The sequence below is a fragment of the Gossypium raimondii genome, chromosome 3 (assembly GCF_025698545.1).
Source record: "Gossypium raimondii isolate GPD5lz chromosome 3, ASM2569854v1, whole genome shotgun sequence".
NCBI classification, from domain to species: Eukaryota; Viridiplantae; Streptophyta; class Magnoliopsida; order Malvales; family Malvaceae; genus Gossypium; species Gossypium raimondii.
The window spans coordinates 6,222,355-6,243,022 of NC_068567.1; the positions used below are offsets into that span (position 1 = coordinate 6,222,355).

Here is a 20,668-nt window from a genome sequence, read left to right on the forward strand (position 1 = left end):
CCATTTTAATAAAGATTACAAACTTTAAACCTTACCACCCTTTTATGATCACAAGCATATTTCCATCTAGACATTTACCATCTCAATGCATAATTTTATAAATTTAATGTGGCGTAATCCAGCCACAACTTGGCCAAAGCCTAAGCATACACACCAAACATGCTAGCCAAATAAACATATAGTATGAGCATTATAAGCATGGATAAGCACCACATTTATTCATGTATCAAACTTACCAACATGAGTTAATTCATAAACCATTTCTGACATTGCTACATACCAAATCATATACCAAGTATACCACATACACATACTATGAAACTTTATTTTCTCACATGAACTTTAACCATAACTAATAATGCACAATTATAAACATCATTTCTTTTCAATCGTTTATCGATTATAATCGAGCATATGGCCAATTATACACAAATCATTCATATGTTCTTCCAAATTTCCTCCTCCTCCTCTCCATTCCACATCCTTAATGGACATAACACTCTTAGAAATAACATTTTCTATAGTTTCACTATTCACTTACATGTATACTTAAAACTATCTCTCCGAGTCAGAGTCACTAAATTATTTTTACCTAGAGCTACAGAGATCCAAATTAAGAACCGTTAATTTTCCCCGAAACTAGATTCACATATCTTCTTACCATAAAATTTTCAGAATTTTTGGTTTAGCAAAATAGTACATTTTATTCTTTAAAGTTTCTCCTGTTTCACTGCTCAACAGTTCTGACCTCTCTTCACTAAAAATTAATTATCTCATTGTACAGAATTTGGATATTTTTTCCGTTTGTTTCTCTTGAAAATAGATTCACTGAGGATTCTAAAAATATAAACTTCATCCCATAATTATTTTTTTACAATTTTTTACAATTTTCCAAAATCAGAACAGGGGATTCCAAACTCATTCTGAATTTGTCTAACTAAACTTCAAATATCTCAAAATATATAACTGTTTTGCTTGATTTGTTTCTTTTATGTGAAAATAGACTCATTCAGCTTAAATTTCATATATTATTCAGCCTCTAATTCAATTTCCACCATTTTTGGTGATTTTTTAAAGTCACACAACTGTTGCTGTCTAAACTGTTTTGTTGCTAAATGTACTCTTTCATAATTTCACTTTTTCACTTTCAATCACAATTCAATTCAAAATTTACTTTTCCATTTCTAAGTCGATATTCAATTCAATTCCACACCTATATTCATTATTCAATTACACTTAGTCAATTTCCCGATGAACACTTCGGAATAATAACAGATACTCGGTGGATTCAGCACATAGCAACCACCTTATTAATCAATGATGTCCGGTGGAATCAGCACATAGCAACCACCTTACTAATCAGTGATGTTCGTAGTAAAATTATACTTTAATTTCATAAAATATGAATAATTTTATGTTTAATCCCATAAAAATGATGAAATTATAAATTGGTACATAAAAATTTTATATTTTAACCCTCAAAACTTTTATAATTCTATACCTACCCTTTAAAATAATTTATAACTTCCCCTATGGTAATATTTTTATTCAGATATTATGGCATACCATGATCGTATTAAAACAAAATCCGGCAGCCAAGATTAAAGAAAAAAGCACGCAGCGACTTTACAATTAAAAGAGCAAGAAAAAAGAGTTATAATTGAAGTGTTTATGAAATGGGAGGTTTTCCCTAAAACCTAGGGGCTTTGGTGGTTTAATTAATTAAATGGGAAATTATATTAAATTTCAATGGTTTTGATTTTTATAAAATTTTAATATTAAGAGAATTAGTTCATACTTGCAAGAAAAAACATAACAAAAAATACAATTTGGATGGAGAATTGTTTGGAAATCGACTTCAATGGTGTTCTTTGGATAATTTTTGTGCTATCCTATGACGGTCAGTATCCTCCTCTTTTATTTCATTATTTATATCTTCTCAAAGAGCCAAAAAACCTAAAAGTCGTCACTTCAAATTGCCAATTCACATGGTTCACGAAAACGACATGCCCTGGATACATGGTTGTGTGGTCTGCCCATGTGAAACTCTGTTATATGTGTTTAGCTTTCGAATTGCTCCAATGTTCTAATTTTCACCCGTTTTTCACTCCTATTGCTCTCAAATGCTCTATTAAACATCAAAACATGAATATAAAGGATTAGGAGTATATAATTCACAAATAACATCATATAATCACCCAAAAGCGCACTAAGAATAAGATTAAAGACATTTATCAAATAACCAAAGAAAGGAATGGGAGAGATTTGAAGATATTGACCACCACCATTTAACTTACAAAAATTAAATTAAATATTGGAAAACTTCAAGGTCTTTGAAGAATTGGTCAACTATGGGGAATTTCTTTGGATTTTAAGATATATTTACAAAGCCAATATTAATCGTTAATAAAAAGCCTAGCTTTAGGCCTCATTCTCACCCCTTGTTTGAGTTGCACAAAATTTTTAAGTAATATTTGCAATTTTACATTAATGTTGAAAATAAAATATTATAAATATTTTATTTTTTATAATTAAAATTCAATTTGTAAAATTATTAAATAATAATTTAAATCATGTCATATTGGTTTGAATTTACAAAATCTTTATTTGAAACTTGACTCATGCTAGTCAGGCTTATTATTATTAAATAATAATTTAAATCATGTAATATTGGTTTGTCGTGTATATTATTTATTTTTAAAAAAATTGTAATATATATAATTTTTGTTAATTTTGTAATAAAAATTAAAAATACATTTTATGCGATCGTATTTATTTATAAAATCAGATTTCAGGACATACCAATAATAAATTTATTCTTCTTTGATAATTATTTCAACAAAATCAAATTTAAAGTTACTTAAATAATTTATTTGATTTTTGACTGAAAGGTGATTTTTAGAAAAAATTAAAATGACAGGGTCTAATTTTGTAATTTTAATAAAGGAAATTCTTAATTTTTGAAAGGTTGAAAACTATGAGGGCTTAAATTGTGATTTAGGAATGTTGAGTACCTTTAAATATAAGATAGGACTAAATTGGAAAAGAAAACAAATAAATCTATAAATATCCTTTCTTTATCATCAATACAGAAGGCGGCTTTTTTTAGGGCAACCGGTTATCCTATTTCTAAGAGCCATGGCAGAGTGTGAAATTTTAAATACTTTAAATTATGAATTATTAATATTATTCAAAAATTGTATTATAATTTTAAAAGTATAATCTATTTTTAAAATAAAACAAAAGTGGAGATAAATAATATAATTGTCACGTGTGCGTGTGTGTTAGTAGTGATTGGAGAAGGAGATACCCGTATTTTTATGCTTTCAACATACTATTTTTATTACTAAACCAAGAGATTATTGGCGAGTTATTAGTGGTACATGAATCAATTGCATAGCAAAAAGAAATACTGAATAAGGCTGATGGTTTATGAATTATGACCAACTAAAGGAAGTGGTCTTTACTCTTTATACCCGCTGTTTTGCATTACTTGCACAAGAAGTAAAGCGGCATTGACTAAATCCATGTGGAATGTCCCAATTTAGAGTGAATGTTAAAAACAACTTAAATTGGATACTTGACAAATAAAAGGGATTAGAACTGCTAATATCTCTTTTAATTAATGAGTTAAAATTATTCCCTACCTCAAACTTGTTGAAGAGATAATCGATAGTTAGTAAAGTAACAGAAACAATTAGTTAGTTAGGAGTTGATAGTTAATATATAATTACATTTTTTCATTAATCAGAAATTGATTTCTGTAAATTTCTTCTTTTTTCACCTTCTCACGCCAATTCTTTACTGTTGCCAGAGTTATCAACATGATATCAAAGCAACCAGGGGGGCTAGCAGGGGCCCGACCCCCCTAAAATAGGAATTTTTTTATTTAGGTCCTTTAATTTTTTTAAAATTTTAAATTAGTAAAGGTAAAATTGTACTTTACCCCCTAAAAATGATAAAATTTTAATTTAATCCTTTAAAAATTATAAAGATATAGGCTACTCAAATAGTGAAATTGCAATTTTACTATCATACAAATTAAAATTTACTTTCGATCCCCCCTAAAAAAAATTCCTGCCTTCGCCCCTGAGAGTAACCCTCAATCGACTCATTTCGGCCGTCCTAGTCCATGTGTTTCTTTATCACTCGCTTCTCACTTGTGGATAGTTGATTGTGGTTTGCCTAACACTGTTCTGTTTTTCTGCTCATTCTTTGTTTTCTCTTCGTGATTCGGTGCAATTGTTAATTCTTCTGATCTTTCAGTTGGTTTCAATCACCCTCTATACTTGCAACCATCTGATACTCCACGTGCATTACTCGTTTCTTATCAACTTCTTAAGATTGAAAACTATAATATTTGGACCCCGATCTATGTAAATTGCGTTATTGGCAAAAAAACAAGTTAGGATTTGTGGATGAGACATGTAAGAATCAATAATAAAGGATTTGTATTCCCAATAGGAACATTGTAATGTCATAGTTTTGTCGTGGATCTTGAACACAGTTAGCAATGAACTTTTAACAGGGATAGTTTTTGCTTCTACTGCAACAGTTGTTTGGAAAGATCTTGATGACTGTTTTAATAAAGTTGATGGATCTCAAGTCTATTTTCTCCATCAGGAGATCACTTCTTACCTTTTAGGAACCGCTTCAGTGTGTGTATTTCACTAAGTTATGCTTGCTTCGAGATGGGTATGATGCTCTTGTGCCTTTCTCTTCTTGTGGCTGTGAATAATCAAAACAAAATACTCAACATGTTACTCAACAACGTCTATTTCAGTTCTTGATGGGCTTAAATGAAACCTATAATGCAGTTCATACTCAAATTTCACTAATGAATCCATTGCCTTGTATAAATCAGGCATACTCTATGTTGGTGCAAAAAGAGTCTAAAAGGTAGCATGCTTCAGGGCTTGTCATTCCCGATCCAACTTCCGTGTATTTTGCTAATGTGGTTCAGAAGAAGAGGTTCAATGGTGTATGTGATCATTGTAAAATCAAGAGGCATAAGAGGGAGAATTATTATAGGTTAATTGGGTACCCCCTAATTTTAAGTTCACTAAAAGGAAGGCTTCAACTAGATCTGTGGTGAATAATGTTGTGGTGATTGATTATGTTGATACGGTTGGTGACATTGGTGCATCCAATAACCCTTAAGCACCCTTGGTTACACAAGCACAATATCAACAAATTCTGAATCTATTGAATAAAGAATCTTTATTTGAAGCTGCTGTAAGTCAGGCAAGGATGATTCTTGAAAAATCGGGTTCGAAAAACAGAACAAAAAATAGTTTTAAGGGAAAACCAAAGTTTTACTTTTTTTTTTTTCAAAAGCAAGAACTTGGTTGTGTTATCTAAAGTAATAAACACTTAATCAAAATCGTATCTTTATGATTCGTCTAGGATGAATGCTTCGACCGAGTAGTCTTCTCCGCTATCCTCAAGCTCACGTCCGCCAAGTGTGGGCACGCTTCGAATTAGAAAATTTTTCACAAAATTACTAGCAAGGCAATATTATAATTTCTTTAAAATTCTGGGGTCAAGTTGTAAATAACAAGAATATTTCTAGAAATTTTCTGAAATAATTTTTTTAGAGAATTTTCTCTCTACAACTTTTCTTAAATTCAAGTGTATGAGAATAATAACCCATGCTCTCTTTATATAGGCAGAGTTTAGAGAGAGTTTAATTAGGATTAAAATTAATCACATTAATATTAAATTAATAAAATATTATCTAGATAAATATTAAATTAAATTAAATATCTAATATTAATATTAAATACTATCAGAATTTTAAAATGAATGATTTGAGTGAGTTGAAATACTTCCTTGGTATAGAGGTGGCACGATCAAGCAAGGAAATTGTTTTGAACCAAAAGAAATATGTGTTGGAGCTAATAGTAGAAGTTTGGTTAGGTGAGGCAAAAACAACCAACACACCTCTTGAGCAAAATCACAGCTGAGTATGATGAATTTGTACATTTAATTAGGAAATTGAAACGATGACTAATTTCAAATGTGTCAACATATCAAACACTCATGGGTCGGTTGTTGTATTTAACAAATACATGGCCAGACATATCATGTGCAGTTCAACATTTGAGGCAGTTTATGCGAAAACCAAAGAAGTTCCATTTTGAAGCAGCATTTCGAATTGTTCGATACATAAAGAAGGACCCTAACTAAGGGACTTTGTTGGCTGCATCAAAAAATTCACAGCTTGTTGCCTATTGCAATTCGGATTAGGTCGTGTTCCTCATGTCTAGAAGGTCCATCACTGGGTTCTGCATCAAACTCGAAGATTCTCTCATCTTTTGGAAGTCAAAGAAGCAAGATACGGTCTCACATTCATCAGTTGAAGCTAAGTATAAAAGCATGGCATCGACAGTTACAGAAATAGTATGGTTGGATGGCTTGTTAAAAGAAATATGTCTTAATAAACTTGATCCAACGTTGTTACTTTTTGACAGTCAAGCAGCGCTCCAGATTGCAGCAAATCCTGTATTCCATGAGCGAACCAAACACAGAGAAATTGATTGTCAATTTGTAAGGGAAAAAATACGAGATGGACTGATACAAACATAGCATGTGTGCACTAATGAACAACTTGCAGATGTGATGACTAAGGAGCTTGGAGTCTAGTACCATGAATAATTGATATCCAAGCTAGGGGTCAAAGATCTCTACCACCCTCCAACTTGAGGGGGAGTGTTGAAGAGATAATTGATAGTTAGTTAATATATAAATACATATCAGTTGTAATTTTATAATACAAGTTTTCATTAATCAAAAACAGATTTCTGTAAATTTCTTCTTCTTTCACTTTCGCACACCAGTTCTTCACTGCTGCCGGAGTTCTCAACAAAACTCTAGTAGGTATAAGAGAGCATAACCTTTTTCCATCTGCAAAGGTGTAGTTTACGAGTACTCGTCTGATGATCCAACCAAAAACAACTAATAATTTGATCAATTATTTTTTTGGTGTAATCAGTGTGTTCTTTAGGTTTGTTTTATGATTCGTGAAGATTAATTTTTTTTTTCTGAATTTGTAATTAATCTTTCTGTTACTTTTAAAAGTAAGAATAATATTTGATGCACCGTCAGTGCATAAATCTCATGCATCATCAATAAATAATAACATGACACATGAATAATATTAAAAAAGAACATACTGCATACATATATTTTTTAGTCTTTATATTATACATTGATAAAAAAATAAAGTTGAGAAATAAAATTTAGCATTAAAATATTCTTTTCTTCGATTTTTAAACATCGCTCCATACTTGTGAAGTTGCATAAATAAAAATGAAATTATTTTGATATTATTGTATGAAAATACTTAAATGTTGAAGGTTATTTATAATGATGAATTATAATTTAATTAGTATATAATTATAACACTAATTAAATAACAATCAATTTAAAATAATTATTATAATAATAATTATTAAAACACATTTTTTCATAAATCATTCTAAAAAATAATGTCGTTGTAAATAAGGTAAGGCCACAATGAAACTAACGTGGTGTCCAATAAAATCACCACGTGGCAAACCAGAATCAACCGTTACTCTTCCGTATTAAATAAACCAGCGCGTGGTTTCCACACATGATTCACTATTTTGCCCCCCCTCTCTCGCTCCTCCGATCGCTTTCTCTCACAACAAACCCCAAAGCATAAAACCCAGAAAGCTCCTTATTACGGTTTTAATGACCGTACAGTTCGGGAACAACTGATTTAGAGTCAAATAAACAATCTGGGTCTTTTCTTTTATGCCGGAAAGTAGAAGGCTTTTTACGAAAAGACGGAGAAATAAGCGAGAGTGATGGGTCAGGCATTTCGCCGAGCGACTGGTAGGCTTCGATCGATGGACCAATCTCAACCCACAAAACCAAGAAGACCTTTGGGTCCCACCGATGAACAGAAGATATCCAGAGTTTCACAGCATGAAAATCTTGATCATGGTAATTCGTTTCCCCCATTCAAATAAAATGGAAGTTTGAATTTTGTTTTTGAGTTTTTTTTCCTGTTTTTGACGGGTGATTGAATTGAACTTTTGGGTTTAAAGCAAGTGTTGCAAGAAGCAATCCTGAGAATGTATTGGAAGAAAGAGATCCCAAGTATGATGCAATGCTAAGTCAAATGGTCGGTAGGATTTCAGCTAAGCCTGGTGGCAAACTTGAGATGGGTGAGGTCAGTTCATTAAAGTTGTGTTCTTTTTAGTTTGGTTTTATTTTAACTAATAACAGTTAATTAATGAATGGGATTTATAGCTATAATGGTGTTCAATAGAATCAAAACAATGCCTTAGAGCCTTAGGAATGTTTTTTTTTGCAAGGTTTCTCCTTGAAGGAAATGGGAAGTAAAGACATCCAGATGTTAAACTAGGGAACTACTTGTACTAGGAATTGAACCACTGAACAATTTTTTAGGGCATTTTTGAAGTTTAGAAATTTGATTCATTGACTGGCTGTTCCTTAGAATAGCCATTTTAGTTAAAATCTCGAAAAACATGGAACAGTCATTCTGAACTCTCCCCTCGGAATGGCTACTCTGGATGGCAAGGAATTGGTAACACTTTTTAGGATGAATTTGCTCACTCAACTGTGTAGGTTCTTTTGAAGTGATAAGTGCCAGAATGCAAGTTCACGTTAAAAGAGCGGTTGGTTTAGCTCCAATCTTGAGCAAAATTCATATTCTTCCCCTCTCACTTGACTAAGATAGCAAATGACTTTTTTTTCTTTTTTCGATTTAAGAATGTGTAGACCCTATGTTTCTCCTCTAGGTCTTTTACCCCTCTTATACTGTTTAAACTCTCTGCCTTTGTGTTTATTCAACTTCTAGTGCCATTTCTATGAGAACAAATTTTGGGGGTTTTGATGAACTTTAGACCTCCACTGATAAGGGAGCAGAGGTTTTGCTGCTTGTTTACTGGATCTGGTAGACTTACGATATTCATTTAAATGGAGCGATGAGTAGCTAATGTAAAGAATTTAGTAAAATGCTTTCACCTGGTATTGGCGGATGTTGTCAGTTTGTTTATTGTTCATTTTTTCTCTTACAGTTTTGGTTTTAGATACATTGTTCCTTTCTGTTAATGGTGATGGAGAGAGATATTTATGCTATGATATAGCGTTCTTTTAATGTTGGTTACTAATTAAATACCGACTACTACAGGCTTTTGTGGCTGAAAATCCTAGCAGGCCTTTGCCAAAATTGCGGAACACAACGGTTGAGTCAGGAAGATATGAAGAAAGGCCTGCACCTCCGGGAACCTTGAATGTGAAACAGCTACGTCACATCATGCTTTTACATCAGGGCAAGGCCGATGATCATGAAGGTCCTATGGATGTTAACCAGATTGCGGAGAAGTTCAAACTGGATGTTGCTCAGGTCCAAACGATCCTGCAATTCATATCCATTCCCCCAGAGGACAACACTAAACCGGAAAAACACTAATAGAGACCACTACTGACTTCCATTTCTTTTGAAACTACAAATTTGGGTTTCCTGTTGAATAAAGTGCCGGTACATTTCAGGAGAAAATTTTGAAGTTTTATCATTTGACAAAGTGGTTTATATTCCTCTGCATGTAGAGGGGAACAATTTAGAATGGTTGTGATGTTCACTATGATAAATATATTGTATGATGAATTTTTTATGTCTAGTCTTTTTTGAAAGGAAAAAAAATAATGCAAGAGTAGGTGTTGTTACGAACCAGAGTTACCGTTTGATTTAAATTATCATATAAATCAGTCACCATGGCAATATAGGCTTTGCAATAGCATTTCCTTGAGGTTCAAACAGAGGAATAAGAAGCAACTCTACATATTGATTTCACCACTGAATTTTATACTCTAAATCATACGTACTCAATGCTTATGAATGATGACAAAATTGAATGTAATAACAGGATACCTCCCTTCCCTCTCTTTTTTCCCCTTATTCTAAGAGGGCCTTTCAAAAATCCAGGGAAAAGAATGAATTATGTAATAGATGAGAAGGAAAATAAAAATGGAAATCTGGGTTAGGTTGAAGTAAAAATGGACTCTAACCAATCTGATGTAAACTCGTAAGCCACAAATGTTACAGCACCAGCTGGTGCAGCTTTGATTGTTGATGGAACAATTCCCTTATAAAGACCATGCCAACCCTCTGACTTCAAAATCCGATGTAAGGCATCAAACAAGTTCCTATAAGCACGCTGTTCTACTCGAGCACCGTACTTTGGGTGCCGCTGTAGTCCTTCAATCTGCAACCGACCAATAATAATGAAGTTGCATGAGGTGTTACCATTATTTTAAAAGAAATGTGCAAAGATATGCAACACCTTGGATACGGGATCTAACAGAAAATAGACGGTTATCTAACATTCACAGATTGCTTAATGCTACAGTATAAGATCTCACCTGGAATCTTTTCTTGACTACATCAAGCGGATGACATACGAGTTTTGCACATGTGCCAGCTGCTAGGCCACAAATGAAAAGTTGAAAACTTGAAAGGCTATCACCCGTGGTTGAGCTTATACTGGAAGATCTCAAGTTGTTCCAAGCCTAAGATGAAGACATAAAAACCAAAACAACATCAGAAAGAGTTTTTTAGAAAATACTTATTCAACCATTCAAACCACAAATAAGAACACACCAAGAGCAAATCAAATTTTCAATATATTCAAGAAATGAAATATACTCTTAAAATTTAACCAGCATCACAATAAGTGCTAAACTAACACTTTATGAATTTCATAGCTTGTGAGAAACAATAATATTAGAATCACCAAAAATGCGTTATTTACCGTATGCATCATTGTGTGTATATATATTTAACATTAAAAGGCAACTAAACAACTTCAAGAAATAACAGCCAATTCCCATGTTTCTAACCAGCAAAGAGATGGCAGAATACATGAATTGTTTATACCAACCATTTATAGGAAAAGATCCTTTTAAAGTATTAAAGAACAAAAGCCTCACCATGCACCAACGCTTAAACGTATCATATGTTCCAAATTGCAAGCCAGCATAAGGAATGATCTCAACCAGTGTTGGTGACAACCCAGCATACAATCCTCTGAAGCCACGAGTTCTAAGTATATCAAAAGTTGCTGATCTCATGTTGGGATAAATCTACATGTAAGAGATACAAAATAAATGAGCTACTTTGAAGAAATTAAAGCTTTTGCAGTAATATATATGAGGATGCATCGGGTGTTTGCATGCTAGAAATTTTTGCACCTCAGTTTACAAGTGATACAACTATAATTTTTTGTCCAAAAAGGTTATGAACTCATAATCCTATAAGGAATCAAAAATATATTCCCTTCACACGACTGAAATGTTAACCAAGCAGAAAATAACATCACACCATAAGTCAAATTTAATACCTTAGGTTCACCTTGTGAAGCTAATATAGTCCGCAGAAGATCAAAAGGATAAGATCCAAGAGTAGCTGCACACCCTGCTAAGGCACCGCTGATGTAAGAAAGGTAGGGGCTTAAATTAATGTGATCAGCTGCACCATCACAAAACAAGGGGATGACAAATCAAAATGTAAGAAACAACATAAGGCTATCATCAAAAACAATAAAGCCAAATATTCCAATATATCATATAAAATGGTGGACATCAAGGACAAAGGATTTGTATGCTTCTATATTAACTATCTGTACATACAAGATTACTTTCAATATATAGCATAACCTAAAACTTTTTACTTTTGATCAGAGCATAGGAAAAGGCACTGTGCAATGTAAATTACCTGTCTTGGAAGAACCAGAAACAAATGTTTTCAATTTGTGTAGAACTGCAAATTGTATGGCAGTATATGGCATAACCATAAGTAAAGCTGGGACATTACCACGCCAAAAACCCTGCAATAAACAAGCACAGTGAAAGGGAAAAAAAAGAAGCAGCAACTCCGCAATCAGAAAAGAAAAGGCTACCTAACAATGTGGCTAAATACAGAAATTAATAAGCACTCTATATGGACCATTCACAAACATAACCGGTGAAATAGAAGAGGAAACAAACATACAAGTTCACAAGAAAGTGGCCTTCATACCGGTAAACCCTCTTCCCTGAATATCTCCTTTGTTGCTTGAAACATTCCAGTGTATTTTGATGATCCGGAAAGATCTCTCCGAATCAAAGCCCAAGAAGCTGTTGGCTCCAATTGAACCTATCAGTATAGTGAAAAAAAATTCAAAGCATTAATATATACTGAAACACATGGCCAAGGCTGAGATTAAAATTCTATAAATGAGTGCATATGGAACAAGATGGAGCTTGTATGTCATACAAGGTGGCTAAAATGATGAGAACATGACCAAGATAATTAAACATGGAAAAAGGAGACAAAACTCTCCAATGAGTAGCGAATCTTGACAATATTATATGTATGTATGTATATATGTTCTCACGTATCACATGATTACACAATATAATTCACACAACCAGCGTGGGAAGGTCCAAGAAAAGCTTAGTTTTGTCGCTGTTGTGACACCCAATGGAGTGAATTTGTAGGCTAAATATGAACATTATGCAGTCAGTGTTTCAAGGCCGATTTCACTGTGTATATACATATATGTATAGTTATCTCACTCACATACTATGTTTATTACCAGAATTGTTACTTAATCAACTAATTGAAGCGTGTATTTTGAAATGCAACATTACAAGCTAAACTCATTTGAATTCACTAACACTCTACCAGGTCTCTAACAACTTATTCCCTAAGATTTTGCTTGGTAGCAAGGATTCGGAAACTTGTTAAGCTACAACATAAAAAACTAATATGAACCCTAACAATTAGGTTGACAAGGTTTTTGATCCTTGAACTCTATCTATCATTCATACCAAGCAAAGCCTAAAAAACAGTATAATTCAATAGAAAATAAAAAACCCAAAAATAATTTCATAAATATAAGAACAGATACAATAATTCTAATTCTCCTCATATTAACAAAGAAATTGGTTTGACCTGGAATCTTATCTTAATAACATCAAGAGGAGAAGTAACCGTCCGGGAAATGCCACCAGCAATGGCGCCTGCACTAGCATCAAGTAATGCCCTTTTTAATTGCCCTGGCTCTTCCATTGCCAGAGCTTAGCTTTTTTATTAGAAAAAAGAAAAAAACAAAAAACTTTTCTTTCTCTCGCTCTGTGGATTTAGGCTACCGAATTGAAAACCCAAATTTCAAAAGGGCGAAAGGGATTATAAAGATAAGGCTAGCGAGAGAATGCAGGTGATGAAAAAGAGATCAAGGAGAAAGAAAAAGAAGAAAAGAAACAAATAGAGAAGAGGTAAAGGGAGGTGGAAATCGGGAAGGGTTGGGGGGTAAAGTGAAGAGCCACCATTGAATTAAAGGTGCTTTATGAATAGAAAGGGAGAGGGCGATTAAAGGAAAAATCTTTCGCTTTTTGCGGCCTTAATGGATTGAGAGAAGGGCGATTCCATGTAAAAGAAGCTCAAAGAACACCCAGAAACAAAATACAGTTGAGAATCTTGAGATGGATGATAGGGGTAATATTTTATTATTTGAAACATTAAATACTAATTATTTCACAGGGGTATATTGATTCTGTTAATCATATTTTTTATTTACATATACCTTTTTTTCTTTTTTAACTATAAACGAGACTTATATATTAAATGATATATTTTAACGCACTCAAATCTATATTTTCTTACTTTAATAATAATACTCATATCAATTAAATTAAAACTTAATCGGTCAGCATTAAATTTTTTTAATCTTTTTGTTCTCGAAGAATTGAGAAAGTTCATTTTTTTAATTTTGTTTTTCCCAAAGAATTGAGAAAGTTCATTTGTTTCTTAATATATTCTTTTTCAGACCCTGTGTTAAATGTTTTTCTCTCATTATGAAAAACCTTGTGTTCAACGTTAGTGTTTCATATTTAATTTCTAAAATAAGATAGTCAAGAGAAGTGACTCTTTCATGATGGACCACCAATGCCACATTCTTTATTTATCCCTATAGGAAATTACTTGTTGAGTTCAAAATTTTTGGTTTTTTTTCTTATTCGATTTATGATTTATGTTTAATATCCGTGTTTGTTCCTTCTAATAATATCGTTCTTTTCTTAAAAGTATCGTTCTATCGCTTCATATAACACTTATTGATAGAGTTTAGAATTTTCATAACGAGATTCAAAACTAAGATTCATAGAATATAGTTAATAAATATATAAATATGGAATATGTAATTTATATTATTATTTAAAACAACAAATATATATATATATATATATTAAGGGTATTTTTGTTGTTTGCATACAATTTAAAATATATATTTACATGACAGATTTCAATCCGATATTCCAAAATCTTCTTTCCTTCGATTTTTACCATTTCAATCAAAATCACCTTTGATTTTTATTTCAAATTTTTTATAGATTTGGTACATAAATTTTGCACCTACATAGTAAGTGTGTCATAATCTAATGTTAGAAATTTACTTATAAAATTTGGTACATTGTCATTAGAGTTTTAGATTCCACACGTAGTGTTAAATGGTTGACATATGTCTATAGAATTATAATAAAATATTAAAAAATGAATATTTAAAAAAAACATGTGACAATTTTTAAGGTTGCTTTGTAAAATAAAAAAAGAGTATATTATATCAGTAGATCAAATACTAACCCTTTCAAAACATTAATATTTTTATTTATTTATTTTATTCAGATAAATATTTTTAAAAAATAGATATTGAAATTTCATGACTTAAATTTTATTATAAAATTGAATAATGATTTAAAAGTGAGGAATATAAAAATATATAATATAGATATCAATTAGTTTTAATTAAGAATGTGTTGGAAAGATTTGAAGGAGGAATTTTATTTTTATTAATATTTTAATTTTTCAAAAATGAAGTTAGTTATTTTAGTGAAAATGATGGAAAATTTTAAAATTGCAAAGAATTTCAACAAGGAATTTGATTTTGCTATTCAAATTCCATTCAGGGGTATAATATTTTTCAAATATGTATATATTTTTACAAATCTAAAAATATATACACATATTGCATATTTTCTATATTATTTATTTTTATTATTTTTACAAATCTTTTATGACTCTTTTTGGTACCATTCAACTAGTCACCCAATGACCAACCACCACGTGCCTCACGTTACCCATAGGGAGACCACTTGTCTTCAGCCACTCGATGGACCATCCATCAAACCATCCATTTTTAGCGGACTGTCTGACATATAATGAACCTACCACCTGGCCGACCACAAAGGTAGGCCACCATCCATGCTGTCGGTGACGTGGCACTATTAGGCAAGAGGACCTTCCCCTTTTATATACTTCAATCCATGATGAGTTGGGGGATCTCTCTTTTCCTCTCGTTTTACTCCATTAAACCACATACCCTAGCACTCCACAATTCCTCTACTTATCTCCTTTCTCCTTCCTTCCTACTCCTCCTACTCCACCAGTAATAGTTGAACCGACCTCCTTGCCATCACCATCATCTCTTTCGTATCTCCTCTTTGTTGAAGATTAGTATCAACAAGACTATAACAATATCCATTTAAATGCATATCAAAGTTTTTCATGAACTACCGAATTAATAAGATATTTAAAAGTGATTGTATCTACTATAAAAGAATAACTTTATTTATTTATAGTCGATGTCAATATTTTACAAAAACCACAAATCTTACTTTATATCTTAAAAAATTAATTTTTTGTAACATCGTTTTCGCAAAAAAATTCATTTGTACCCCCACTGAGTTATAGGTCAAAAAGCTTAAGATTTTGGAAGTGAATCCAATGCCCTATAACATTATTCCAAATCCAGAATGTCATCAATGCCTAAAAGGTTGCCCTCAATAAACCCAATTAAGCATGAAGATCGATGAGCGTGGGAAAGGCCAATAAAAAAGGTGCGTTGATATCGAAATGAAGGTCATAACAAGCGTAAGGGTTAGGTATCTGGGTTGAGATTTGGGGTTTCAACTTATATTGGTTGCATGAATTAAACAAATATTTTAAGCTTAGATGTTAAAAACACCCTTGTATTTTTTTGAGAAAAATAATAAAAAAAATTTCAGTGTAAAAGGCAATACTTTAAGCTTTAGATATAAAAATATATCAATTAAGACCTTTCACTAATGTTTTCTATTATTGAGCATTAATGTGTTGATGTGGTTATTAGTAACTCTTGAATCAACCATTGTGATTTTGATATGATGGTCTATGTAAGAAAAAGTACAAAAAAAAATCAAACAATTGAATTTAAACATCTAATTTTCAAGGTTTATATTAATAACATAGGGTTTTTTAAGCTATAAAAGAATATCTTAATTTTTAAAATTATTTTTAAAATTTGTAAAAGAAATATAAAATTATATTTTAAAAAGGGTTAACTACAAAAATAGTCACTTTTATTTGTATCAAATTACATTTTAGTCACTTTTGTTTGAAATGTTACATTTTAGTCACTTTTATTTGTATCAAATTACATTTTAGTCACTTTTGTTTAAATGTTACATTTTAGTCACTTACATTATTGTTTTGTTATGAAGTGGTCACTCTGTCATTAAGCTTCATTACCTCCCTAACGGTAGTCCTACGTGGCAATCCAAATGGGTTTTAAATGCCAAATTAGATATCCAGTCGGGATGAGAATAAATTTTTATTTTTATTTTATGAAAGAAGAAGAAGAACTGGACGCTTGTAACTTCTGGATAACAGTCAGAGGTAAGGGCAATGGTGCAATGCATACCTATTCGCCTAGTGACGATGACGACATTGGGAGTGGCACACTATGCTCCATCAATAGTCGTCTAAACTCATTTTCTAGTTTACCCAATGCAACATCCAAAAGGCCCCGATTAAGATGTACTCTCTTCCCATCATGTTGCAACTCCCTTGAGCGATGTCTTCAAATTCGACAGGTACATTCCATCAGCAACTCTGTTATCCTCCAAATACTCAATTATATCTTCCAACCATTGAATTGTCAATCCGCAATTATCACTCAGAAACCTTAATGCCACTTTGAGGCATTTCAACACTGATAAATACCCAGGAAGATCATTCATGGGATCTGATAGCAAGGAGTTTTCAAGTCCATGAATGACATCAAAAACTTCAAGCATTGTCACAACAGGGCCCACAACTCGATTAATATGCCTCCCGATAGCAACAAGTGCATCATTGTCGGCATGAATCGGGCGGACAACAACTTCTAAGGAAGGCAATCTTTGGTTGATCTCCTCTAACATAGGTCTAGCATTTTCAAGAGCCAATCTTAGGGTTCTTGATTTCTCTAAGCTAAGATTTAGTGACTTTCTAGCAACTATTAAATTATCAATACAACAATTGTTCTTGCAGTCGTTACCAGATACAGATTGGTCCATCTTAACCCCCGAAGAAAAATCCTAATCAAAGATTGCTTGCAACTTCTTCTTCTTCATCATATTCTTCTTTGTCGTTCTGCTTTTCTCTTCTCCTTTCTAGTGGTAATTGTCTAAAACATAGCTATTGCTTCTCTTTGAACAGGAGACAAATAGGGTTCAGGGTAAAATTTTATATTCTATTTTCATAAAAATAATTAAAAACCTATTTTCATCCCAACTGGACATCTAAGTTGGCATTTAAAACCCTTTTGGACTACCACGAAGGACTACTATTAGAGAGGTAACGGAGTTTAACGGCAGAGTGACTACTTCGTAACAAAACGATAACTTAAGTAACTAAAACGTAATATTTCAAATATAAGTGACTAAAATGTAATCTGAGACAAACAAAAGTGACTATTTTTATAGTTTACCCTTTAAAAAAAGTGATAGTGTGGTTTTTGCTTTTCTTATTATCTCACAAAAGATAAATCCCATTTAAATTATAAAATAAAACGTAGTTTTCTTGCTACCCTTTGCCTCTTTAAATTTCCTTTTATTTTTGCCCAAACTTTAAAAAATGATAAACGTAGTTTTCTTGCTACCCTTTTCTTCTTTAATTTTCTTTAATTTTGCCCTAACTTTTCTAAAAACATAGTTTCGCTATTGCATGAATACTTCACCCCTCCCCCCTTTTTCTCTTTAATGTAACCTAACCAACAACTCTTAGCATATTAGACTTTATCACCGTTCTTCATTAGTTTCAATGGTCACGCCAGGTGCAAGTTTAAATGGGCAAGTAGGGATATTAACCCTCAAAATAAAAAATTTATTATATAAACTTCTTAAAAATATATTTAAAATATAAATTAGTATAAAGTTAAATTGCTCTTTGGCTTTCTAAAAAAAAATCTATTAAATCCATTCAAAAAATAAATGAAATCATAAACTAATACATACCTCTCATTCCAACCTTACTAAAAAGATGCTGGATTCGCCTTGCGTACACCCACACTACTTCCTTTCTAGCTGGGGCTAGTCGACCATTACCGATCTTAATGCATTCGTTGGTGATTGACTCAGCACCCATGACTAATGCCATTCTTTTCCATGCATTTAAAGCTACTCTCTTTACTGAATCTCGATTGTTCGGTCATCTTCCTTGGATCTTTGCTCATCATCATCGTTGTAGTTCATAAGTCAAAACACACACACCATCCACATACATAGCAGCCCTGTTGTCTCTGCTCGCAAATTCCACAACTCTTAACAACCTTTCCTTTTTTATGAGTTGATTAATTGAGCATATTGTTAAGGGTTTTTGGGTTTTAATTTTGTGCTTCATTTGTGTTGAATATTAAGGGTTTATTCCCCTTGAATAAAATTCACAAATAATTTCCTATTGTTTTATTCATTTGTCTCATTGTCTATTTTGACAACTAGGTTTATCGATTCCACTTGAAGAGGCAAATCATAGAAGGGAAACGGGTAAAAGAGTTCAGCAGAAACAATGACTCATTTGTTGAGAGTTTCATTTCTCAAATGACTAGAAATGGCATAAAATTGAAGAAAACAAAGGCTTTTTGTTAGTTAGAGAGGGAATATCCCGTATAAACAACAAGATAATAAAAATAAAGAATGAACACAAATATTTTACGTGGAAAACTCGTCAAAGAGGATAAAAAATCACGGGCAAAGGACGCTTTAGCTTTTCACAATGAGTAAGCAAACATGAGTATAATATGGAGAAAATAAACCTAAATGTACTAAACGTACAAACCCATACCCCGAAAACAAAGCCCTAAATCCCTTCCCTCCCCCCCCCCCAAAAAAAAAAAACCCCCATCATGAATCAGGCATACAATGGCCACTTTAAATAGGCTAAAACTAGAGTATGACTATAATATTCCTAGAATAATCAGAATTTAACTAGGAGAAGAAACCTGATTGAATTTGGAAACACGTCGTCATGTCATCACGTCATTTTCTTCTTGTCGGGACGACGTCTCGTAAATACAAGGCACACTCCCACAGAATAGAAGAAGAAAATGAGAAAGAGAGGGGGTAAAAGTATCATGGAGATTTTTGTATCAAGAGTCGGATTACATTTTATCTCATTTATTCGAAAAATGAGCAAATTAGTCCGTGTACGTTAAAGTAAAGAGCAACTTGGTCATTTCTATTATATATTTCATCCATTTCTACGGTTAAAAACTAGCGTGGCTGATATAATAACCAAAAAATTGCACGTAGCGTACCATATACCTCATTCTGACATACAAGGACTGATTTTTAACAGTAGCAATGGATGAAATTTTACTCTTTGATCTAATATATAGGGACTAATTTATCCATTTGGGCAAAATACAATCCGATTCCTAGTATAAATGAATTATGTATTAAAAATATTGAATTATATATTAGTAGAGGGACTAATAAGCTAGATCCGTATATATGATTTAAATATTGAATTGATTCTTCAATACTTTGATTATTTTACACTTACCGGGAATTATTATTATGTATTAGAAATGAATCTAAATGACACATGAACTGCACATTAATAAATGGAAATAAATTATGTTTTCAACTTATTCCATTTTCATCCTCTAACCGCTGTTTAAAATAAGGGATAAATTTTAAAATTATACATGAATTTTAATTTGGTGTAATTATGTACGTGAAATTCTAATTGTGGTTCAAATATATACTTGAAATTTTAATTTTGATTTAATCATAAACATTTAAAGAAATAAATACATCAATTTATTTTTATATTAGATAAATATTGTAATGGCCCAAATCTGTCCCCAAACACAAAGAAACAAAAAGACCAAAAAAAAAAAACAAAGTCCATTTACAAGCCCAAATTATAAGCCCAAACCAATACCAAACCTTAAAAGGCCCAAAACATAAAAAAAAATAGAAACCCTAGTTTCCCTAAGGCCTCCAGCGCCGCTCCCCTACCACGTCGGCATGCAATGGCAAGGGGTGTGCATTTCCACCACCGTTGACTCGGCCCCTTGCCACAGAGATTTGCAAAAAAGAAAAAACAAAAACAAAAAGTAGAAATGGCAGGAACAACGAAAAAAAAAAGAAAAGATTATGTAATATATAGCTATAAAAGCCATAACAACGAATGTATTGTTTACGGGCAAGAAATCGAATACAAAAAAAAGAACAGAGTTTTAAAAAGGTGTAGCTATTTGATTTTTTTTCTATTTTTGAAGCAAATATAAGAAAAAATGAAACGCATCTTTTTACTTGTTTTGCAGCGCCTCCG

The 20,668-nt window shown here is 32.2% G+C and overlaps 2 protein-coding genes across 2 annotated transcripts; one reads left to right on the plus strand and one right to left on the minus strand.

The window, feature by feature from the left end:
• The first annotated feature begins 7,623 nt into the window (after window positions 1-7,623).
• Window positions 7,624-9,668, plus strand: LOC105796829 (uncharacterized). The gene is made up of 3 exons (XM_012626657.2): window positions 7,624-7,971; window positions 8,076-8,200; window positions 9,185-9,668. Exons 1-3 carry the CDS (start codon window positions 7,833-7,835, stop codon window positions 9,464-9,466), a joined length of 546 nt encoding a protein of 181 aa, XP_012482111.1. The 5' UTR covers window positions 7,624-7,832; the 3' UTR covers window positions 9,467-9,668.
• Window positions 9,669-9,819: 151 nt separating this feature from the next.
• On the minus strand, window positions 9,820-13,523 carry LOC105796828 (mitochondrial thiamine diphosphate carrier 2). The gene is made up of 7 exons (XM_012626655.2): window positions 12,989-13,523; window positions 12,071-12,187; window positions 11,768-11,879; window positions 11,394-11,521; window positions 10,984-11,136; window positions 10,417-10,563; window positions 9,820-10,259 (listed from the first exon to the last, which is right to left on the minus strand). Exons 1-7 carry the CDS (start codon window positions 13,103-13,105, stop codon window positions 10,035-10,037), a joined length of 999 nt encoding a protein of 332 aa, XP_012482109.1. The 5' UTR covers window positions 13,106-13,523; the 3' UTR covers window positions 9,820-10,034.
• Between the last annotated feature and the right edge of the window lie 7,145 nt (window positions 13,524-20,668).